This window comes from Phodopus roborovskii, unplaced genomic scaffold (assembly GCF_943737965.1).
Source record: "Phodopus roborovskii unplaced genomic scaffold, PHOROB, whole genome shotgun sequence".
In the NCBI taxonomy this organism is placed as follows: Eukaryota; Metazoa; Chordata; class Mammalia; order Rodentia; family Cricetidae; genus Phodopus; species Phodopus roborovskii.
Genome location: NW_026126599.1, coordinates 7146204 through 7165081, shown reverse-complemented (window position 1 = coordinate 7165081; position 18878 = coordinate 7146204). Strand labels below are relative to the sequence as shown.

Here is an 18878-nt window from a genome sequence, read left to right as displayed (position 1 = left end):
TGCCTCTCAAGTGTTGGGATTAAAGACATGTGCCACCACTGCCCGGCTTTCCACTTTGTATTTTTGAGATAGGTCTCATTGGCTGAACTGGAACTCCAGAGATTTGCCACCACACCTAAGTCAAACTCTTTAAAAAAAATTATGTGTGTTTGTGTATGCAAGTACCACAGACCATGTGTGGAGGTCAGAGGACAACTTGCAGAAGTCAGTTCTCTCCTTGCACTGTGTTTCCTATAGACTGTACTCAAGTTGTCAATATCAAGACTTGGTGGCCAGCCCTTTCACCCATTGAGACATCTCGCTGACCCTCGCCCGCCCAGTACTTTAAACTAGCTGACATTGTTGCCAGTATAATCAAAATGAAATCAAGTTGGGCTTCAAGGAGAAGCTGCAGGTTGGAGGCAGCAGCAAGAGCACATCCTACCCATCCTCTGAACCCCAATTTTGCCACAGAGAGAAACTTGAAGTCAACTTCTTTTCAAAGGGTTTAATACTCAGGATGGGAACAATGACTGCAGTGGTTGGGATGATCATTTCTAGAAAAGGTTCTTTGCTGAGGTACCAAGATGGGTATCATGCCACAGAGTTCCTTTCACTGCGAGATTCTCTGACTAGCTATTGTTGAGGTGGGAAACTACAAGTAAGCAGATTTCTACTGTACTCATGAGGCTTCTCTGTTATTTTCTGAGTTTCAAATAAACAATATCAAGGCTTCCCTTTGTCCACAGTACCCAGACGTGTGTCTGTCTCTGTCTGTCTCTCTCACTCAGGGGTCTTACTATGGACCACTGGCTGGCCTGGAACTTGCTATGCATACCAGATATTTGCCTGCTTCTGCCTCCCAGGGCTTACAGGCGAGCACCACCATAACTAGCCAGAGGTTCTCTTTTCATCTAGATTCCCAAGCATGAAGATGCCAACCAGAATACTCCACCAATGCTACAGTTTCCCCGAAGGCTGAGTTCTACCTACAGGGTTTCCCCTCGCCTATAGGTTTGATGGTTAAAATGGAAAAATTCTTGTTGTCATTACATTTATGACAGCCATGCAGGGCTTCTCTAAAACCAGGCTGGTTCCCATTCCTTTGTGCGTCAAGTGTTTAGGAATCTGTCCTCTCATGGCTTCTCAGATGTTTAAAGAGGCTACAGCTCCAACTGAAGCTCATTCCACATTCTTTGCACTGGAAGGGCTTTTCACCAGTGTGGATTCTCTGGTGCTGACTGAGATGAGACTTCAGACTGAAGCCCTTTCCACATTCATTGCACTGATGGCATTTCCCACTGGCGCAGGGTTTCTGGTGTTGTTTTGTGTGGGGACACTGGCCAGCACTGTCTCTGCATGCCTCACCTTTCTGGGGTTTCTCTGCAGTGTGAGTTCTGTAATGCTGAATAAGGTCAGAGCTGTAACTAAAGGCTTGCCCGCAGGTATCACACTGGTAAGGCTGCTCCTGTAACTCCAGCTTCTTATCTTCTATTACTGCCAAGTTCCAGCTGTAGGCTTCTTCACAGACACCGTTCTTCTCGCTTTTCTGGCCCACATGGAGCACTTGGTGTTCCAGGAGGCTGACGTACTGGAAGAAGATTTCTCCACACTCTTGGCACTGGTGGGACTTCTCTCTGGAGTGGAGTCGGAGGTGACCAGCGAGATGGGAACGCCTCCCAAATCCCTTCCCACATTCATTACACTTGAAGGGCCTCTCCCTGCTGTGCACACTCTGGTGCTGAACGAGATGGGACCTCACTCGGAAGGCTTTCCCGCATAAATGACAGGTGTAGGGTTTTTCACCCGTGTGAACTCGATAGTGCTGAGTGAGGTGGACACGTTGATTGTAGCTTTTCCCACATTCCTCACACCTGAATGGTTTCTCCCCAGTGTGGATTCGCCGATGCTGGATGAGGTGTGCACTCTGAATGAAGCTTTTCCCACACTCGTTACATTTATGTGGCCTCTCTCCTGAGGAAGACTTTTTGTGGACATAGCTGAAGTCATTGCAATTCATCCTCTTTGAAGAGGGTTGTCCTAGGATTTCTTTCATGACAATTCCCTGCTGTCTACCTGTCCTATCTTGGTGTTCATAGCCTTCACCATAACCTTGAACCTGAGAAGCATTACTCTGGATTTCTTCTGATAGTTCCATGTCTGCTTCTGAAAATTCTGGAATTTTCTTAACGTTCAGTTTAGTGTTCTTACTTCTTTTGTCACTGCCTAAAGTGAAGAGCAAACACAAAGTTCATTAGCTCTTTTACAGAACAAGAATGAAATGTCAGAAAAAAATGTGGCATAACAGGAATAACAAAAGGAGATATATATCTCTACCTAATGCCAACAGCAATGAAAAGAACACCAGTATTGAGCCAATGAAAAGAAGCAGACAAAATACAAAACAGGGCTGGAGAGACAGATGGCTCAGTGGTTAAGAGCACTGACTGTTCTTCCAGAGGACCCAGGTTCAATTCCCAGCACCCACATGGCAGCTCACAACTGTAACTCCAAGATCTGACACCCTAACATAGACATACATGAAGACAAAAAAAAAAAACCCAATGCACATAAAATAAAAATAAGTAAATTAAGAAAAGTGGATGGGGGGAGAGACTTATTAAGCCAGGAATAGTGGCACCTATCTGTAATCTCAATAGCTGAGCGGCTAAAGCAGGAGGATATTAGGTTTGAGGCTAGCCTATACTACATGAGCTCAAGGCCAGCCTGGGCTACATAGAATGAACTGAGAAAGGGGGTGTGAGGAACTGTGAGTATTGACTCACTGTTACAGTCCAGCAGTTGGAAGCCTGAGAAAGGAGACTTGTAAATTGGAGACCAGCCCTGGCTACATAGCAATCCTAAGTGCTCAGGAGGCGGAAACAAGAGAATCAGAGATGCAGCGTCATATCTGGCTACATAGTCCAAGGCCAGCCTGGACGACATGAGATGCTATCTCAACAGACAATGGAAAAATAAATATTTTAAAAATGTTTAATCTTATATTAAGAATAAAGTAAGTGCTGGGCAGTGGTGGTGCATGCCTTTAATCCCAGCACTTGGGAGGCAGAGGCAGGTGGATCTCAGTGGGTTCAAGGTCAGCCGGATCTGCAAAGTGAGTTCCAGGACAGGTAGGACTGTAGCACAAAGAAACCCTGTCTTGGCCCCCCCCCCAAAAAAAAAAGAAAGAAAGAAAGAAAGAAAAGAAAAAACAAAACAAAGAGTACTCTCTGGCCGTTACCACAACTCATCTGTCTTTTGGGGTTTTTTAGTTTGTTTTTGTTTGTTAGTTATCCTTTGAGAGGGTCTGACTATGTAGCTCTGGCTAACCTAGAACTAAGTAGACCAGACTAGTTTTGAACTCATATCCATTCTCCTGCCCCTGCTTCCTGACTGTTAGAATTAAAGTTGTATCCCACCCTGCCCAGCCCATCTGTTCTTCCCTACTAAGCTAACAAATCATCGTTTACTTCTGGCCACTCCCGGAACACATGCTCCCCAGACTTACAACTTTGGGATTTCTCTCGGAAGTGGCGTTTCAGATGCTCGATCAGGTGCGAGTGACGACCGAAGCTCTTGCCACACTCGTTACACCCATAGGGCCTCTCTCCACTGTGGACGCTGTGGTGCTGCACCAGGTGGGAGCTCACTCGGAACGCTTTCCCACACACCTGGCACTTGTAGGGCTTCTCGCCAGTGTGGACTCTCTGGTGCTGAGTGAGGTGCACCCGCTGATTATAGCTTTTCCCACATTCCCCACACTTAAATGGCTTCTCTCCCGTGTGGATTCTCCGATGCTGGATGAAGTTGGAGGCTTGGAGGAAAAACTTGCCACAGTCAGCGCACCTGTGACCTCGCTCGCCATTTGATTTTTGCTTCCGGCTGACACCCGGGCCTGAGTTCAGAGCTCTTTTCTGCCTTGACTTCCCCACAGTGGGATTCACCTGCCACCTCTGCATCATGTTCTTCAGGTCACTGCCGTCTGCAGCCTCTTGACTCTCAGCATCAGCACCATTCTTCTCTGCTGCTGCCCAGTGTGAGTCCGCTCCATCGGAAATCTGCTGTGCTAGGAGCTCTGAGTTGCCCTCCCTGCGCTCATAATCTGAAATGAGAGCAGGAAACCGGGTGATCAGCTAGTAAACACAGTGCAGGAAAGTGACAGAGGGACACAGGATAAACGAGGGAAACACACGTGTTAGGAATGCATGGCTCTGGAAAATGACAATACCGGGACAGGATCGATATCAGTGCAGAGGGCTAGGGAAGGAAGCTCAGTTGGTACATCGCTTGTCAAGCTACAAAAAAGCCCTGGGTCCCAGCCTCCAGTTGTGGTAGGGTACACCTGTAATCCCCACACCTGGAGGTAGAGGCAGGAGGACCAGAAGTTCAAGGCCAGCTGAGCTACATGAGGACCTGATGACAGAATAAGAGGGAAAGGAGAGAGGGAGGAAGGCATTGGGATGGCAGGTATGACAGTGTGTCTCGTTCATGCAGTGATAGGGGTGGCTCTCAGGCCTCGGTGCATTCTAAGCACTCAACCAATGGAACTACAGATAAGTCTCCATTTATGTACTGATTTCTTTAAATGTACTTTCAGATGTGAAGAGTATTTTATAAACTTCTGGCCTTCTGTGATGCTGTCAGAAATCTGCAGGTATGAAAATGATAAGATGTAGCCTTCTAAATGAGAGAAGCTAAGGGGGTATAGTGAAGCTGTGAAGGCACCGAGAAGACAATGGGACAGGGAGGCCCATTGGCACAGGCCTGTAATCCCTGTTATTTGAGGGGCTAAAACAGAAGGACCAAAAGTCCAGGTCAGCCTGGACAGTGAAATCAAGCCTTACCTGGACAACTAACTTCCTAAGAACCTTTCTCAACACAGAAGATAAAAAGGGGATTGGGTATAGCAATGCACACCTTTAATCCCATCACTTGGGAGGTAAAGGCAGGTGGACCTCTGAGAGTTTGAGGCTAGGCTAGTCTACATATCAATTTTTAGGCTAGCCAGGGATACAGAGTCCATATCTCAAAAGGAAAAAAAAAAAAAAAAAAAAGGTGGGGAGGGGGCTGGGACTGTAACTCAGTGAACATTAGCATGTGCTGATTAGTAGAATGCAAGAGAGCCTGGGTTCAACCTGGGGGCAGAGGAGAGAGAATGATTTAGAACTCAAGAATGACATAGTACAGGAATGGAGAGATAGCTCAAGAGTTATGAGCACTGACTGCCTGACTGCTCTTCCAGAGGACCCGGGTTCAATTCCCAGCACCCACATGGAAGCCAACAACTGTCTATAACTCCAACATATGACACCCTTACACAGACATACATGCAGGCAAAACACTGATACACATAAATTAAAAAACAAATGAGATAGTAAGCAAGAGTGGCTGGATTTGAACTCATAATCCTACATGAAACCTGAATGGGTACCAATGTACACACATACTACATACATACACACCTCTGATAACTGGTAAGTGCCTCTATATTAACTGAAATACATAAGCAACACTAATAGACTTAAATTATACAAGTGAGCTTTATTAGATTCAGAGAATGAAAAAATGGTCTTATTGAATATAATAATTTATGCATATCTGTGTATGATATTGCTGGTGGTCTTGGAGTCCAGAAGACTACACCAGATCCCCTGAAACTAGAGTTACAGTCAGTTGTAAGCTGCCTGACATGAGTTCTGGGAACCCAACTCAGATCCACTAGAAGAGTTCAAGTACTCTTAGCCACTATATCATCCTCTCAGCCCCAAATACAACATATTTAATATATAAGTGATTCACTGAGATAAAAGGCTACCTCTATGGGGGGGATGGAGAGATGGCTCAGCTGTTAAGAGCACTGAATGCTCTTCCAGATGACCTAGGTTCAATTCCCAGCACCCACATGGCAGCTCACAAATGTCTAACTCCAAGATCTGACACCTTCACACAGACATATATGCAGGCAAAACACCAATGCATATAAAATGAAACATAAACAAGTTAAAAGACTACCTCAAAGATCCCTACACACTGATGGACATAAGATATGCACAAATAAATAGAACAAAACAAAATATGGGGGCTGGTGAGATGGTTCAGTGAGACAAAGGCACTTGCTACCATGCCTGACGACATGAGGATTCCTGGAACCCAGGTGGTAGAAGGGAAGAACTGACTCCTACAAACTGTCCTGTGACTTTCATATGGGCACTGTGACACACACACCACCTGGTTCCTTGTTATGGGCTAGGCCAGTCCAGGACATTCCCCGAGGCCCTGACATATGGAAAATGATTATTCGTTCCTCACCTAAAACCAGACACTTGCTTGTCTAGGCCAGTGATGGCCGGAGGTCAGGCCAGCTGAAGTTGTCTGGATCCTGAGAATTCAACTTTCCCCTCCTGGAAGGGCTATGGTTATCAGTCCCAAGGCTACTGAGCAGGAGGTCTATAACTCAGTTGAGACATCCTCTGTTCCCTTTGTGCAACATTGCTTGATTAGCTTCCTGTTGACTGTCCCACTGTGTGACAGTTTTTGCTGACTCTGTCCCATTTTTCCTCTGGCAAGCTGTACATAGGTGCTGTGCTTTGTAATAAACTTGCATGAGACATCAGCTTGTGCAGGACTTCCTGATCCCAAACTTTCCTGTCTTCTTTCTTTTCTCATCCCATGGTCTGGTCCTTCCTCACAGGACCCTGTCACTGAAGAATGACCTGCTGATCCAGATCAATCACCAACAAATAAGGAAATGTAAAATGGGGTGGATTGAGCCTGGCAGTGGTGGCCAGCACCTTTAATCCCAGCACTCAGGAGGCAGAGGCAGGCGGATCTCTGTAAATTCAAGGTCTGCCTGGTCTACAGAGTGTGTTCCGGGATAGTTAGGGCTACATGGGAAACCCTGTCTCAAAAAACAAACAATAAAGGGGAAGAGGAGGTGGAGTGGTGTTGAGAATGGGAATGGAAAATGAGTAAAATGAGTAAAAAGGCAAAGAATTTTTTTTTTTTTTTGGTTTTTGGAGACAGGGTTTCTCTGTGGCTTTGGAGGCTGTCCTGGAACTCACTCTGTAGACCAGGCTGGCCTCGAGTTCAGAGAGATTGACCTGCCTCTGCTTTCCTGCTTCCCGAGTGCTGGGATTAAAGGCATGTACTACCACCACCCGGCCAAAGGCAAAGAATTAATGCCACTGAGATAAAGTAATCAGCACACTACTACAGAAATATTCAGTGAAGTCTTATGTGTTCTCAGGGTTAATCTTCATTTTCATGGACTGCATCATCTAGGAAACAAGTATCTGGAAGTGTGAGGGTACTTCCGGCAGGAAGACCCGCCTTGAATGGGAGTGGCACTGTGCCAGAGGCTTTGGACTATACATCAGAACTCAACTTCTTCCTCTACTTCCTGACTATGGATGCAATATGACCAGCAGCCTCCAATATCTGCTGCCAGGCCTTCCTAGCTATGACGGGTGGCACCTTAAGCTGTGATCCCAAATAACACTTCTTCCCTTAAGATGCTGCTTGTCGGCGGGGAAATTGGTGGCACACACCTTTAGTCCCAGCACTCGGGAGGCAGAGGCAGGCGGATCTCTGTGAGTTAGAGTCCAGCCTGGTCTACAGAGTTAGTTCCAAGACAGGCTCCAAAGCAATACAGAGAAACCCTGTCTCGAAAAACATAAACAAAAAAAGGTGCTACTTGTCAAGGATTCTGTTACAGAAACAAGAAAAGTAATGAACACAGGAATTTTCATGAATAAGGACTATTCTATTAAGAATTATCCAATTTGGGCTAGACAGGAGAAAAGGCTTGGTGATTAAGAGCATGTACTGCTCTTGCTAAGGACTAGAGACTGGTTCTAAGCTCCCAAATTGGGTGGCTCACTACTAACCATAACTCAAGCTCCAGAGATATCTGACACCCTCTTCTGGCCTCCTCTGGTACCAGGCATGCACACAGTTCACACACATACATGTAGGCACTCACACATAAAACAATTAAAAAAAAAAAAAAAAAAAAACAGTGCCAAAATTTAGCATTGCTGGGTGTGGTGGTAAACACCTAATTCGAACACTTAGAGAAGGCAAGCCAATCTCTGCCAGTTTGAGGCTAGCCTAATAGACACATTGAATTCCAGGTCAGCCACAGTTACAGAGGGAGGCCCCATTTGGAAAACAAAAAGTAAACCCACAAAAAACAAAAACAAACAAAAAAACCCCAAAAAACCCAAAATTACTTTTTCTAGATTGCAAAAAATGTTCCCTGGACAACTGGGCTTATTAACTCCAGCACTTAGAAGGTTGAAGCAAAAATGAGGAATTCAAGGCCATCTGGGCTATACATACTGAGACTCTCAAAAAAACAGAAAACAGGCTGGAGAGATAACTCAGTAGTTAGAGTACTTGTTGCTCTTGCAGAGGGCCTGAGTTGTAGGCACAAGGTAACTTACAACTATCCATACCTCAAGTTCTAGGAAATCCAACACCCTCTTCTGGCCTCCACAGGCACCAGGCATGCACATGGCGTGCGCGCACATGAGTGCGCACACGTGCGCGCGCGCGCACACACACACACACACACACACACACACACACACACACACACACACGCAGGCAAAACATTCACACACATAAAATAAAATAGTCTAAAAACACAAATGGGGCTGTTAACATGGCTAATCAGGTAAAGCTACTTGCCTTGCAGGCCCAGCAGTCTGTTTAATCCCTGTAACCAACATAAAGGGGTATATACAGAACTGATTCTACAAAGTTGTCCTTTGCAGGCATGATAGCACACCTTTAATTCCAGCTTTGGGAGGCAGAGGCAGGAGGATCTCTGTGAGTTTGAGGATAGCCTGGTCTACATAGCAAATCCAGGCCAATCAAGGCTACAGAGTGAGACCCTGTCTCAGAAGAAAAAGAGTTGTCCTTTGACCTCCATACTATGGCACACAAACCCATCATACAGATACACAATGATAAACAAGTTAATATCAATTAATAAGAAACTTCAAAACCACCTCCCCTGTATTAATAGACCTTTAATCACACCCTTTTTAAGTTAGAAACAATCTGCAGAAAGGGTTGATTTACTTTCATAGATTATAAAGTAAAGGGGACTGGAGCGATGCTCAGCAGCTAAGAGCACTGGCCGGCTGCTCTGCCAGAGGACCCAGGTGTGAGTCCCAGCATCCTGTGGCTCACAACCATTTCCAGTTCCAGAGGATTCAACACCTTCTTCTGGCCTCTGTGGGCACCAGGCATGCAGATGATGCACACACATGAAAGCAAAACACTCACATGTACATAAAACGAAGTAAAAAACCTTGAAAGATTATAAAGCCACAGTAGTAAAAGCATGCACGTGTGAAGGTCATGCTACACAAACTCTTTACAAGATAACAAAACCGGTGAGTCCTCTGCATGCAGGTGGACAATCCTTACCCACAGGAGTGACACTCTCACAGTTCTCCTCTCTGCCATCCCTACTAAGGGACTTCTGGGACTGATCCAAATGTCCCCATTCCTCCAGGATGAAGGACACAGCCACATCAGCCACGTCTTCAATTTTCACCAACTTCTGAAATGGGAGAGCTCCACTAAATTCCCATTCCCTGTGTGCAAATCTGCAGTGAGGGCAAAACCTGGGGGCACTAAGTCAGAACCCAAGGGAGAGGCTATGCAACCAAATGGGAAGCGCTAAGCAGAAAGCAAAAAGACAGAAGGGAATGAAAGGAAGGCATCAACCAGAGATGGGCCTGGAAGCTGGTCAGGTGCCTGGTAAAGATGGCGTCACAACCTGGAATCCCTGGGAAGTGAGTCTCAATAAGGGAATATCAGAACAAGGCTCCTGATCGCCATGGGAAGACCAAGCCTACTGTGGGTGACACCACTCTCTGGGTTTGGCTCCTGGGTTGTGTAGAGTAGAGGGCTAGCTGAGCGGGCATGCCCTTATTTTCCTCTGCTCTGGATTGTGGATATGACATGAACAGCTGCCTCAGGTTCCTGCCACTCTTACCTCCGCACCATGGCGCACTGTAACCTGGAACGTGGGCTAAAATAAACCCTTTCTTTCATAAGCCGTGTTCACCAGGGAATTCTGCCACCGTAACCAGAAACAAAACTAGGACAGGTGGGGATGGAGGCTGCGGAGGGGCATGGCTTCTCATGCAGGGCAGAGCAGGGCTAGCTCACCTGAGTCCCGGTTGAGAGGGGTGGGGCTGTCAGCTCCTGGCTGTCCTTCGGGGGAATGGAAGGAACCTGGCAAACAGGAAGGGCTGAGGACAGAGAAAAGGTATAAATGAGACTATGTGGTGAGGTTCTCAGTGCCATCATGCCCTCCTAGCCCTGCCCTGCAGCACCCAAGTTAAATTCACCTTGGCTCTCAGTACCCTTTGCATTCTGCACCGGTCCTCCCTCTATATCCTTAGTCCTTCTTCTCCCAAAACACCACACTCACTGGGCATGGTGGCACAGGCCTTAATCCTAATGCTCAGGAGGCAGAGGCCATCCAGGGACACTCAGTGAGACCCTGTCTAAAAAAATAAAATTCTCAGTCTCCTTGCTTTGGTCAAGCTAATAATCCCCATACTTCATTCAATTATGCTTAGGGCAAATCAGTATTTCCTAGGTTCCTGAGTTTCACAGGTTTTTAACGTACTAACAAGTCACCTTCAGATCTCAGTATAAAACAGATTCTGTCTCATTCAAACTCCCAGACTAGTCATGTCCTCCTGCCTCAGCTTCCCAAGTAGCTGGTACCACAGGCATGTGCCACTGTACTCAGTAGTATAGACTGGTCCATAACAAGGTCTAATGGACACAATTTAGTTTTTGAGTTTTTTTTTTATTGACCAAATTAAAATGATTTTAAGAGTAGAATTAAAGCCAGGAGTGGTAGTGCATGCCCTTTAATACTAGCACTCAGAAGACAGAGGCCAGCAGGAGGATCTCTGTTAGTTCAAGGCCTGTCTGTGAGTTCCAGGACAGCCAGAACTACATAATGAGACCCTGAGGGGACAATATTTATATTGAGGCTTCCTAAAGAACAAAAAAGAAATTTTTGTTTTACAACTAGAATGATGCTCATTAGATGTAATAATTTCTATGCTTGGTCTCAGCCACAAGGTTGACAAATATCCACATGCACACTGCTAGAAGTCTGCTTCCTCATCTTTGGAGTTACTTGTTACTAAGGATTGTTCATGCACTATTCCCAGCAGGGCCACAAACAAACTAAAGGAGTAAGGATGGAAGTGCACTGGATAGTGTTCTGTCAACTTGACACAAGCTGGGCTCATCTAGGAAGAGAGACTCTTAATTGAGAAAATGCTCTGTAAGCAAATCTCTAGCGCATTTTCTTGACTGATGATCAGAGAGGGCCCAGGTCAGTGTGTGTAGTACCACCTCTGGTCTCATGGTCCTAGGTGCTACAAAGCAAGCTGAATAAGCTCCATACAAGGAGTAAGCCAGGAAACAGCACTCCTCTCCACGGCCTTTGCGGCAGTTCTTGCTTCCAGGTTCCTGGAGCCTGACTGCTCCAGACGATGGACTATAAGCTATAAGGTGAAATAAACTCTTTCCTCACCAAGCTGCTTTTGACTTCCATGCTTTGTACTGGGTGGTTTTGTGTGTCAACTTGACACAAGCTAGTCATTAGAGGAAGGATCCTCAGCTGAGGAAATGCCTCCTTGAGCTCCAGCAGTAAGGCATTTTCTCATTTAGTGATCAATGGAGGAGGGCCCAGCCCATGATGGGTGGAGCCATCCCTGGGCTACTGGTCCTGGGTTCTATAAGATGGGCTGAGCAAGCCATGAAGCAAGCCAGCAAGCAGCATCCCTCCATTGCCCCTGCATTAACTTCTGCCTTGGGGATCCTGCCCCTGAGTTCCTGTCCTGGCTTCCTTTAGTGATGAACAGTGCTTAAGTGTAAGCCTGATAAACCCTTATCTCTCCAACTGCTTTATGGTCTTTTGTGGCAGCAAAAGACCCTAACTAAGACGTGTTTTATCATAGCAATTGAAGGCTAATTAAAACAAGAAACAGATAACAGAAGTGGGGTATTGATGTGACAGACCAAACCATGTTAAAAAAGAACTATGGCATTCTCAGTCAGTACTGAATCATTTGGGACCAAGAGCTTTCCCAAGTGATGTTTCCCAGCAACATCTTGCACCACCCCATTGCTCCAAAAGGACAGTATTATGTAATAATATTCTTCAATCTGTTATATTTGCATGTCAAAATGCACTGCATACAAAGAGGTTGGATTTTTACTGAAGTGTTTTAAAAGTTGGGTTATTTGTGGGGGTAACGGGAGACTGGGAATGTAGCTCAGCTGGAAGAATACTTGCCTAACATGTATTGAGTCCTTGGGTTCCATTCCATCCCTAGTGTCATAGAACCAGACATGGTGGTGCATCACTCTTAGAGGTAGAGGGAGACGGGTATCAAGAATTCAAGCTATCATCAGTTAATTGTGAGTTAGAGGCCAGCTGGACTACATGAGACCATATCTGAAAACAAACAAACAAGGTGCGGGGATGGAAAGGTGGCTCAGTGGTTAAAAGAACATACTGCTCTTACAGAAGACCAGAGTTTGGTTCCCAGTGTTCACATCAGATGGTTCACAATCACCTATACTCTTTTCAAGATGGTTTCTTTGTAGGGAAAGAAGGGTTTGTTTTAGCTTTCTTTCAAGATGCTTTTCCTCTGTAGACCAGGCTGGCCTTGAACTCAGATCCACCTGCCTGTGTCTCCCAAGTGCTGTGATTAAAGACATGTGACCCCCCACCCACCCACCCACTGCACTGCCAAACCATCTGTAATTCTAGTTTCAGGAGATCCAGTGCCTCTCCTGGCCTCTGCAGGCAGTGCAAACACATGGTACACATATACATACAAGGAAAACACTCATACAAATAAAATAAAAATAAATGTTAAAATATTTTTCTAAAACTCTCTAAATAATCCCTATACTTAGAGACATTGTTTTCTGTTGCAGGAATTTAACAGAATCACTGTATCTGGGGTACTGGGGTCACAGCAGAATGAAGAGTTTCACTGTATCCAGGGTAAACATTAGAGTGAAGCTGTTTTCTAGAAGTACTTAGACCTTGAAGAATAATTGCGAAAAACAGTAAAGAATTTTTATGGAAACGATGATTGTTTTCCGTGATTTGCAGAGCTGTTTATCTTAAGGAGCGTTGCAGCTGTCAAATGACTTTGGTCACAAGACTTCTCTGGCATACCCAAGGCTCTTGGATTATTGTGTACTGCAAATGATACACAGTGGAGGACTAGAGTCATAAGGGGATGTGATGCTCTACTTTAGAGAGATAGATTAAGTTGGACTTTGGTATGAGGAAATACTTTACTCCCCAAACAACTTTGTGTAATAATTGATAAATATGCCTTTATACAGCTGTTCAGGGTTTGATTCATCAGAGGCTGGACCTTCCTGCTGCCACACGAGCCTTAATATTTCACCTTGGGGAGAGATGGCTCAGAGGTTAAGAGCACTGTCTGCTCTTCCAGAGGTCCTGAGTTCAATTCCCAGCACCCTCATGGTGGCTCACAACCATCTGTAATGAGATCTGGTGCCCTCTTCTGGCGTGCAAGCAGAACACTGCATACATAACAAATGAATAAACAAATAAATACAAAAATTTCATACTGGAATGACCTTTCTTCAACTGTTGACTCACACAACACAGAATACCCTAACAGCCTTCATTATCATTTTTGTCATATATCTGATTTTGGAGGATGGTCCTGGGAATGGAACCCAGCATCTTGCCCTTACTAAAGATACACTCTACCACTAAGCTATGTATGCCCCATCTCTATTATAGCTTTCTTAGTTTTGCTTTGTTTGTTTTTTTTTTTTTTGAGACAGTCTCAAATAGTCCAACCTCAAACTTGCTCTGTAGCCAGGGTGGCGTCGATGATCCTTCTGCCTCTGCTGCATGTGCAGGGTCACAGGTGTGCTCCACACCTGGTTCATGTGTCACTGGGGAAGGAACTGAGGACTTCATGCCCGCTAGGCAAACGCTCTACCAACTGAACCACATCCCCAGTTTACCGGTTTTAAGTGAAAGTGGGATACAACCTCAGCCATCCAGAAAGCTGTCCCTGTCTCAGGGGAGTCCGCCTGCCCATACTCCAGGCCATCTCTGCCCATGTGATCGGAGCCCCTGTGCTCTAGGCACATTGGCTGCACTGAAATGATGAAGCCTCACCATTTCCCTCCAGAAGACTCTGTGGCTCTTGATCAGACTGGGCCTCCACCGGCAGAAACTGGTGACTGAAGGACTCCTGCGCGGCTCTGGATGGTACCGTCTTCTGCGAAAGCACTTCAGGACATGTGACAATCTAACAACCACAACTACAACCAATCAGCAAAATTATAGATGGGGATGGGAAAGAACCCATTAGAGTCCATTAGACTGTCACCTGTCCCCTTGCCCAATACTGAACTTGCATCTACAATGAGCCAGTCTCTGATGAAATAGCAGTTTAACAAACATGGTTACTTCTACTGGGAAACGACTTCCATGAGATACACCTACATGCAAATACACAATTATGAACTCGATGTTAGACAAGAAAGAAACACAACTACAGGACAGAACAGGTGATACCCACGTTAGCCTGAGAGACTAGGGAAGGGTGTCACTATAAACACCTAAAAGATGTTAAGAAGGGGCTAAAGGATGGTTTAGAGCACTAGCTGCTCTTCTAGAGGACCCAAGTTCAGTTCCCAGTAACCACATGGTGGCTCACATTGTCTGTAACTACAGCTCCAGGGAATTCAGTGTCCTCTTCTAGCTTCTAAGGGTGCCAGCACACTGTGCGCATGCGCGCGCGCGCGCACACACACACACACACACACACACACACACACACACACACACACACACACACACACACGAGAAGAAACCCAGGCACAAAGAGGGTTCCCAAACCTTCCCTCAGGCAAAACAGGGTATTTGACCCAACCCAGGACCCATAGGAAGCCAAAGGTGGGTAAAGGCAATGACAAGCAATGAAAAGGGAGGGTGGAAAGGTCATTATGGGATTCTGGAAGTCACTGCTGGTCAGATTGAGATTTCAGATAGCTTATGTCCCACATGCCTGTAATCCCAGCACCAAGGAGGCAGAAACAGGAAGGTTGCAGAAAGGTCTCAGTTAAACTTGGATACCCTGCCTCAAAAAGAATGTAAGTTTGTTCATGTCCAGCAAGACACCAGCCTCTACCATCCTGCTCTCAGCCCTCAATCCCACCTAGGGTGGCACAGCTTACTCCTAGAAATGCTGGAAGGCACTAAGATTCTGCCACCCTTGCCTTGCTGCCTGAGTCACAGGGTGAGCTGAAGCTGTCAAACAGTTTGAGGATGTTCTGTAACTCTGGAATGTCCCCTCACTCTCAAAACAGGAATGATGAGACTAGCACCTTACAATTAGATACAGACTGAGGGATGAGTGGAACTCTCCAGCAACCTTCAAACTCTCCCAAACCCATAGGCTTTTGTTCTGTTTGTTTTTAGACCGGGTCTTCCTTCTCAGAATCCCCCTGACTCAGCTTCCCAAGTATTGTGATTAAAGGCATGTCCCACCAAATCGAGCTCTAAGTGCATAAGAAGAAAACACTTCATGGAAAAGGCAGAGGGAAGGAAACACCAAAACTGTTTATGCCTCAAATAATTTTAAAGCAGTTCAGAAACAGCCACTAGGATCAACAAACTAGGACCCAAACATCAGAAACAGATGCCCCAAACAGGCAGAACTTTAACAAGTGAAAAAGAGAGCATTTCATTTCCAAGGCAAGGTCTTTCTCCCTATTAATTTTGGCCAGCCTTGAACTCTATGTCGACCAGGCTGGCCTCGAACTCGGAGTTCCATCTGCCTTCCTCTGCTTCCCAAGTGCTGGGATTAAAGGTATGTGCCAAGAGATGGCATTTTAATCAGTTAAGAAAAAAAAAGTTTCTTTCAAAATTTGTTGTGCTGCCGGTGGGGGGGGGGGGGCTGAGGGACGGTGATGGAGAAATGGCACATACTACTCGTGAGGGCCCAAGCTCAGCTCCTAGAACTAACATCAGGTGGCTCCTAACAGCCTATAACTCCAGTGTCAGTGGATTAGTGGATTCAATGCCCTCCAAGGGCACCTGCACTCACATGCACAAATCTAGACATACAAATACACAATTTAAAATGAAATTAAGAACCAGAGAGATGGTTCAGTGATTTAGAGCACTGGCTGAATCCAGAGGACCTGGGTTCGGTTCCCAGCACCCACATGGCAGCTCACAACCATCTGTAAATCTAGCTCCAAGGGATGCAACATCCTCTTCTAGGCTCCATGGGCACATACGCACCTGCAGGCAGGACACTAAGATGCACAAAATAAATAATTCCAAAAACATAAACTATTTCTTTAAAAAAGTTGCTGGAGCAATAAGATAGAGATAGTGGGGAAAATAGCTGGGAACATATTAAAGACACTACATCAGAACACATTTTAGACAAAGCAGTCTGTTAAAAAGCGACTGAGGAGGCTAGAAAGATGGCTCAGAGGTTAAGCACACTGTCTGCTCTTCCAGAGGGCGTGTGTTTAATTCCCAGCACCCACATGGCAGCTCACAACTGTCTGTGACTCCAGTTCCAGGGGATCTGACACCTTCACACCAAAGCACATAAAACAAAGACTGAGAAAGGGTTTTCATAAACTGCAGTTTATGCTTCTAAAGCATTATCCCAGAAACCAGGATGTAAGAATTTACATTGGTTCATCTTTGAGTACAATAGATTCCATGACAACAAGGCACAATGCCTATTGTTTCTAACAGGTAAGAAAAGCAAGTAAGAAACACAAGTATAATTTGCAAAAAAGAAGGGGCAAAGGAGGAGGTAGAAGAAACAAAATATCCTTTAAAACTCATTACTTGTTGGGTACAGTGGCACACATTTAATCCCAGCACCTAGGAGGCAGAAGCAGGTGGATGTCTATGAATTCGAGTCCATTCAGGTCTACACAGTGAAATCCAGAGTACCCAAGGATACATAGTGAGACCATCTAAAAAGCAACATCACCGGAATATGACCGGCTGAAGCACCAGGTGGCTAAATCTCCCAGTCCCGCTCCGCTTGGCAGTTCCTGGACACTCAACAGCTCCTTCCTCGCTGCGCCTGTTTCCTCTCTCACTCACCTGTTGCCTGCGCTCCTCTAGCTCTCTCTGGATACTTTCTATCACAGCCACTGCTTCTTCTCCGCTCTCGGGGTGATGTTCTCTCACCCAGGTCTGGAACTCTTCAGGCAGGATGGTGAGGAACTGCTCCAGCACCAGCAGCTCCAAGATCTGTTCCTTGGTGTGCAGCTCCGGCCTCAACCACTCACAGCAGAGTACCCGAAGCTGGCTGAGAGCATCCCGAGGTCCTGCCGCCTCGTGGTATTGGAAATGCTTGAATCGCTGGTAAAAAGTTTCAAACACTGGCCGGTTGTATCCCTGCCTCCAGGAATAGTCCTCCTCTTCCACCTTCACTATGAGGAGGTCAGCTTGCTCTTGCGAGGAGGTCTCAGCTGGAGGCTCTAAGTGTATAACTGACCTGGATTCTGTCATTATCATTCCAACACAGTCTCTGGAGGCTGCCAGTTACACTAACCCAATATGTTCTCTGCTCTTTTGACGGGCACTTTCTGCAGTGAACAACCTTACTGGTATGTCGGGAATTTCTATTAACAGAGAGGTGGCAAAGACGTCAGCTATAATAAAGAAAACCACTCAGTGAAGTCATTCACAGACTACCAGTCATCACTTCACCCATAAAATTACTAATAGGAACTACATCAAGGTTTCAGAAACGCAAAGGACGGCCACAAAAAAAGTGACATCGGGCCAAATGTAAAACACAATTTTAGAAATAAAAAAGTACACATCTCATATAAATAACGGGACTAAATTATTCCAGACAGAGTCGTTTCTTCTCTCTATCATAAGCCAAACTTAAGTCGGAACAGAAGTGAAAACCATTAAAATGGTCATATCTGGTCCTGGCTTTCAAGCCATAAGGGCTTGACAGGTAAACGGAAGACTTCATTAGTTCTAGGAGAAAGCACAGTTGTAGACAGAAATTTGGACCTGGATTCCTCGGAACAGCTCCTGACCCGGAGACAGAGACCGGACGGGTCAAGGTTAGGGACCCAGTGTGGACACAATGCTACTCTCTCCTCTCCAGTCCCTAAGTCCCGGGGACCCAAAGAGTAAACTCCCCGCAGCCCTGGCTTGGAAGATGGAGTTCTCACAAGCCAAGAGAGAACCGCGTTCGACACTTTCCAACAGTTCCTCGCCGGAAGTAATCAAGTGCAAGCTCAGCCATAAACCCCACCCCCAAGAGCGCTTCCGCAGCCTCTCTAGGACTCCCGGAGGTCCTCGCAGCGCAGCGGGAGGGTGGAGCTACTTCTGGACCCGCCCCGTTGTGGAGCTGACCAATCATCGAGCTTCAGGCAAGGGCTAATGGAGCCCGAGAAAAATAGCTCTAGTTTCTATTTCCCACCCCAAAACCAGAGTTTGCGCTCCGCCCCGCCCCTGCTAGTTAGGCTAGAGGGCAGGTCTCAGGGGAGGACCCCCACTCTCTCACGTCTGATTGGTCGAGATCAGCTTCTCCCCCCCCCACACACACACACTCAGGAATTTAAGTTGGTCTAAACCTCGACAGTAGCTCATACTCTTCGAATTCTATCACTGCCTTGCCACTTTTCAAAACACACCCAAAGACATTCTATACTGCCCAGAGTGATGAGATCCAGAGGCTCACAGGACTACATCTCCCAAGAAGCTGCGCGCGAGCAACAATCTAGCCAATATGGCTGCCGCTCTCCTCAGTCTCCCGGGCTTATTAAAATGCTGC

At 46.1% G+C, this 18878-nt stretch overlaps 1 protein-coding gene across 3 annotated transcripts; it reads right to left on the bottom strand.

Moving 5' to 3' along the window:
* Nucleotides 1-472: 472 nt before the first annotated feature.
* Nucleotides 473-18454, bottom strand: Zkscan5 (zinc finger with KRAB and SCAN domains 5). Of its 3 annotated transcripts, none has more exons than XM_051205451.1 (6): nt 17180-18438; nt 14213-14345; nt 10168-10250; nt 9418-9550; nt 3488-4081; nt 473-2205 (listed from the first exon to the last, which is right to left on the bottom strand). In XM_051205451.1, the coding sequence occupies exons 1-6, from the start codon at nt 17594-17596 to the stop codon at nt 1100-1102; spliced, it is 2466 nt and encodes an 821-aa protein (XP_051061408.1). In that variant the 5' UTR covers nt 17597-18438; the 3' UTR covers nt 473-1099. The 3 variants fall into 3 exon arrangements, with proteins under 3 accessions (XP_051061408.1, XP_051061407.1, XP_051061409.1); XM_051205450.1 differs by having other exon boundaries at nt 9418-9553; nt 17180-18435; XM_051205452.1 differs by having other exon boundaries at nt 2031-2205; nt 3651-4081; nt 9418-9553; nt 17180-18454.
* Between the last annotated feature and the right edge of the window lie 424 nt (nt 18455-18878).

Excerpts from the sequence above, each read along its gene's own strand:
- Zkscan5 (XM_051205450.1), bottom strand. The coding sequence starts at position 17,596 with ATGATAATGACAGAATCCAGGTCAGTTATACACTTAGAGCCTCCAGCT. Across the intron at positions 14,346-17,179 it reads TAGAGGAGCGCAGGCAACAG|ATTGTCACATGTCCTGAAGT; the intron begins GTGAGTGAGAGA and ends TGTGGTTGTTAG. Across the intron at positions 2,206-3,487 it reads CCGAGAGAAATCCCAAAGTT|GCAGTGACAAAAGAAGTAAG; the intron begins GTAAGTCTGGGG and ends TCTTCACTTTAG.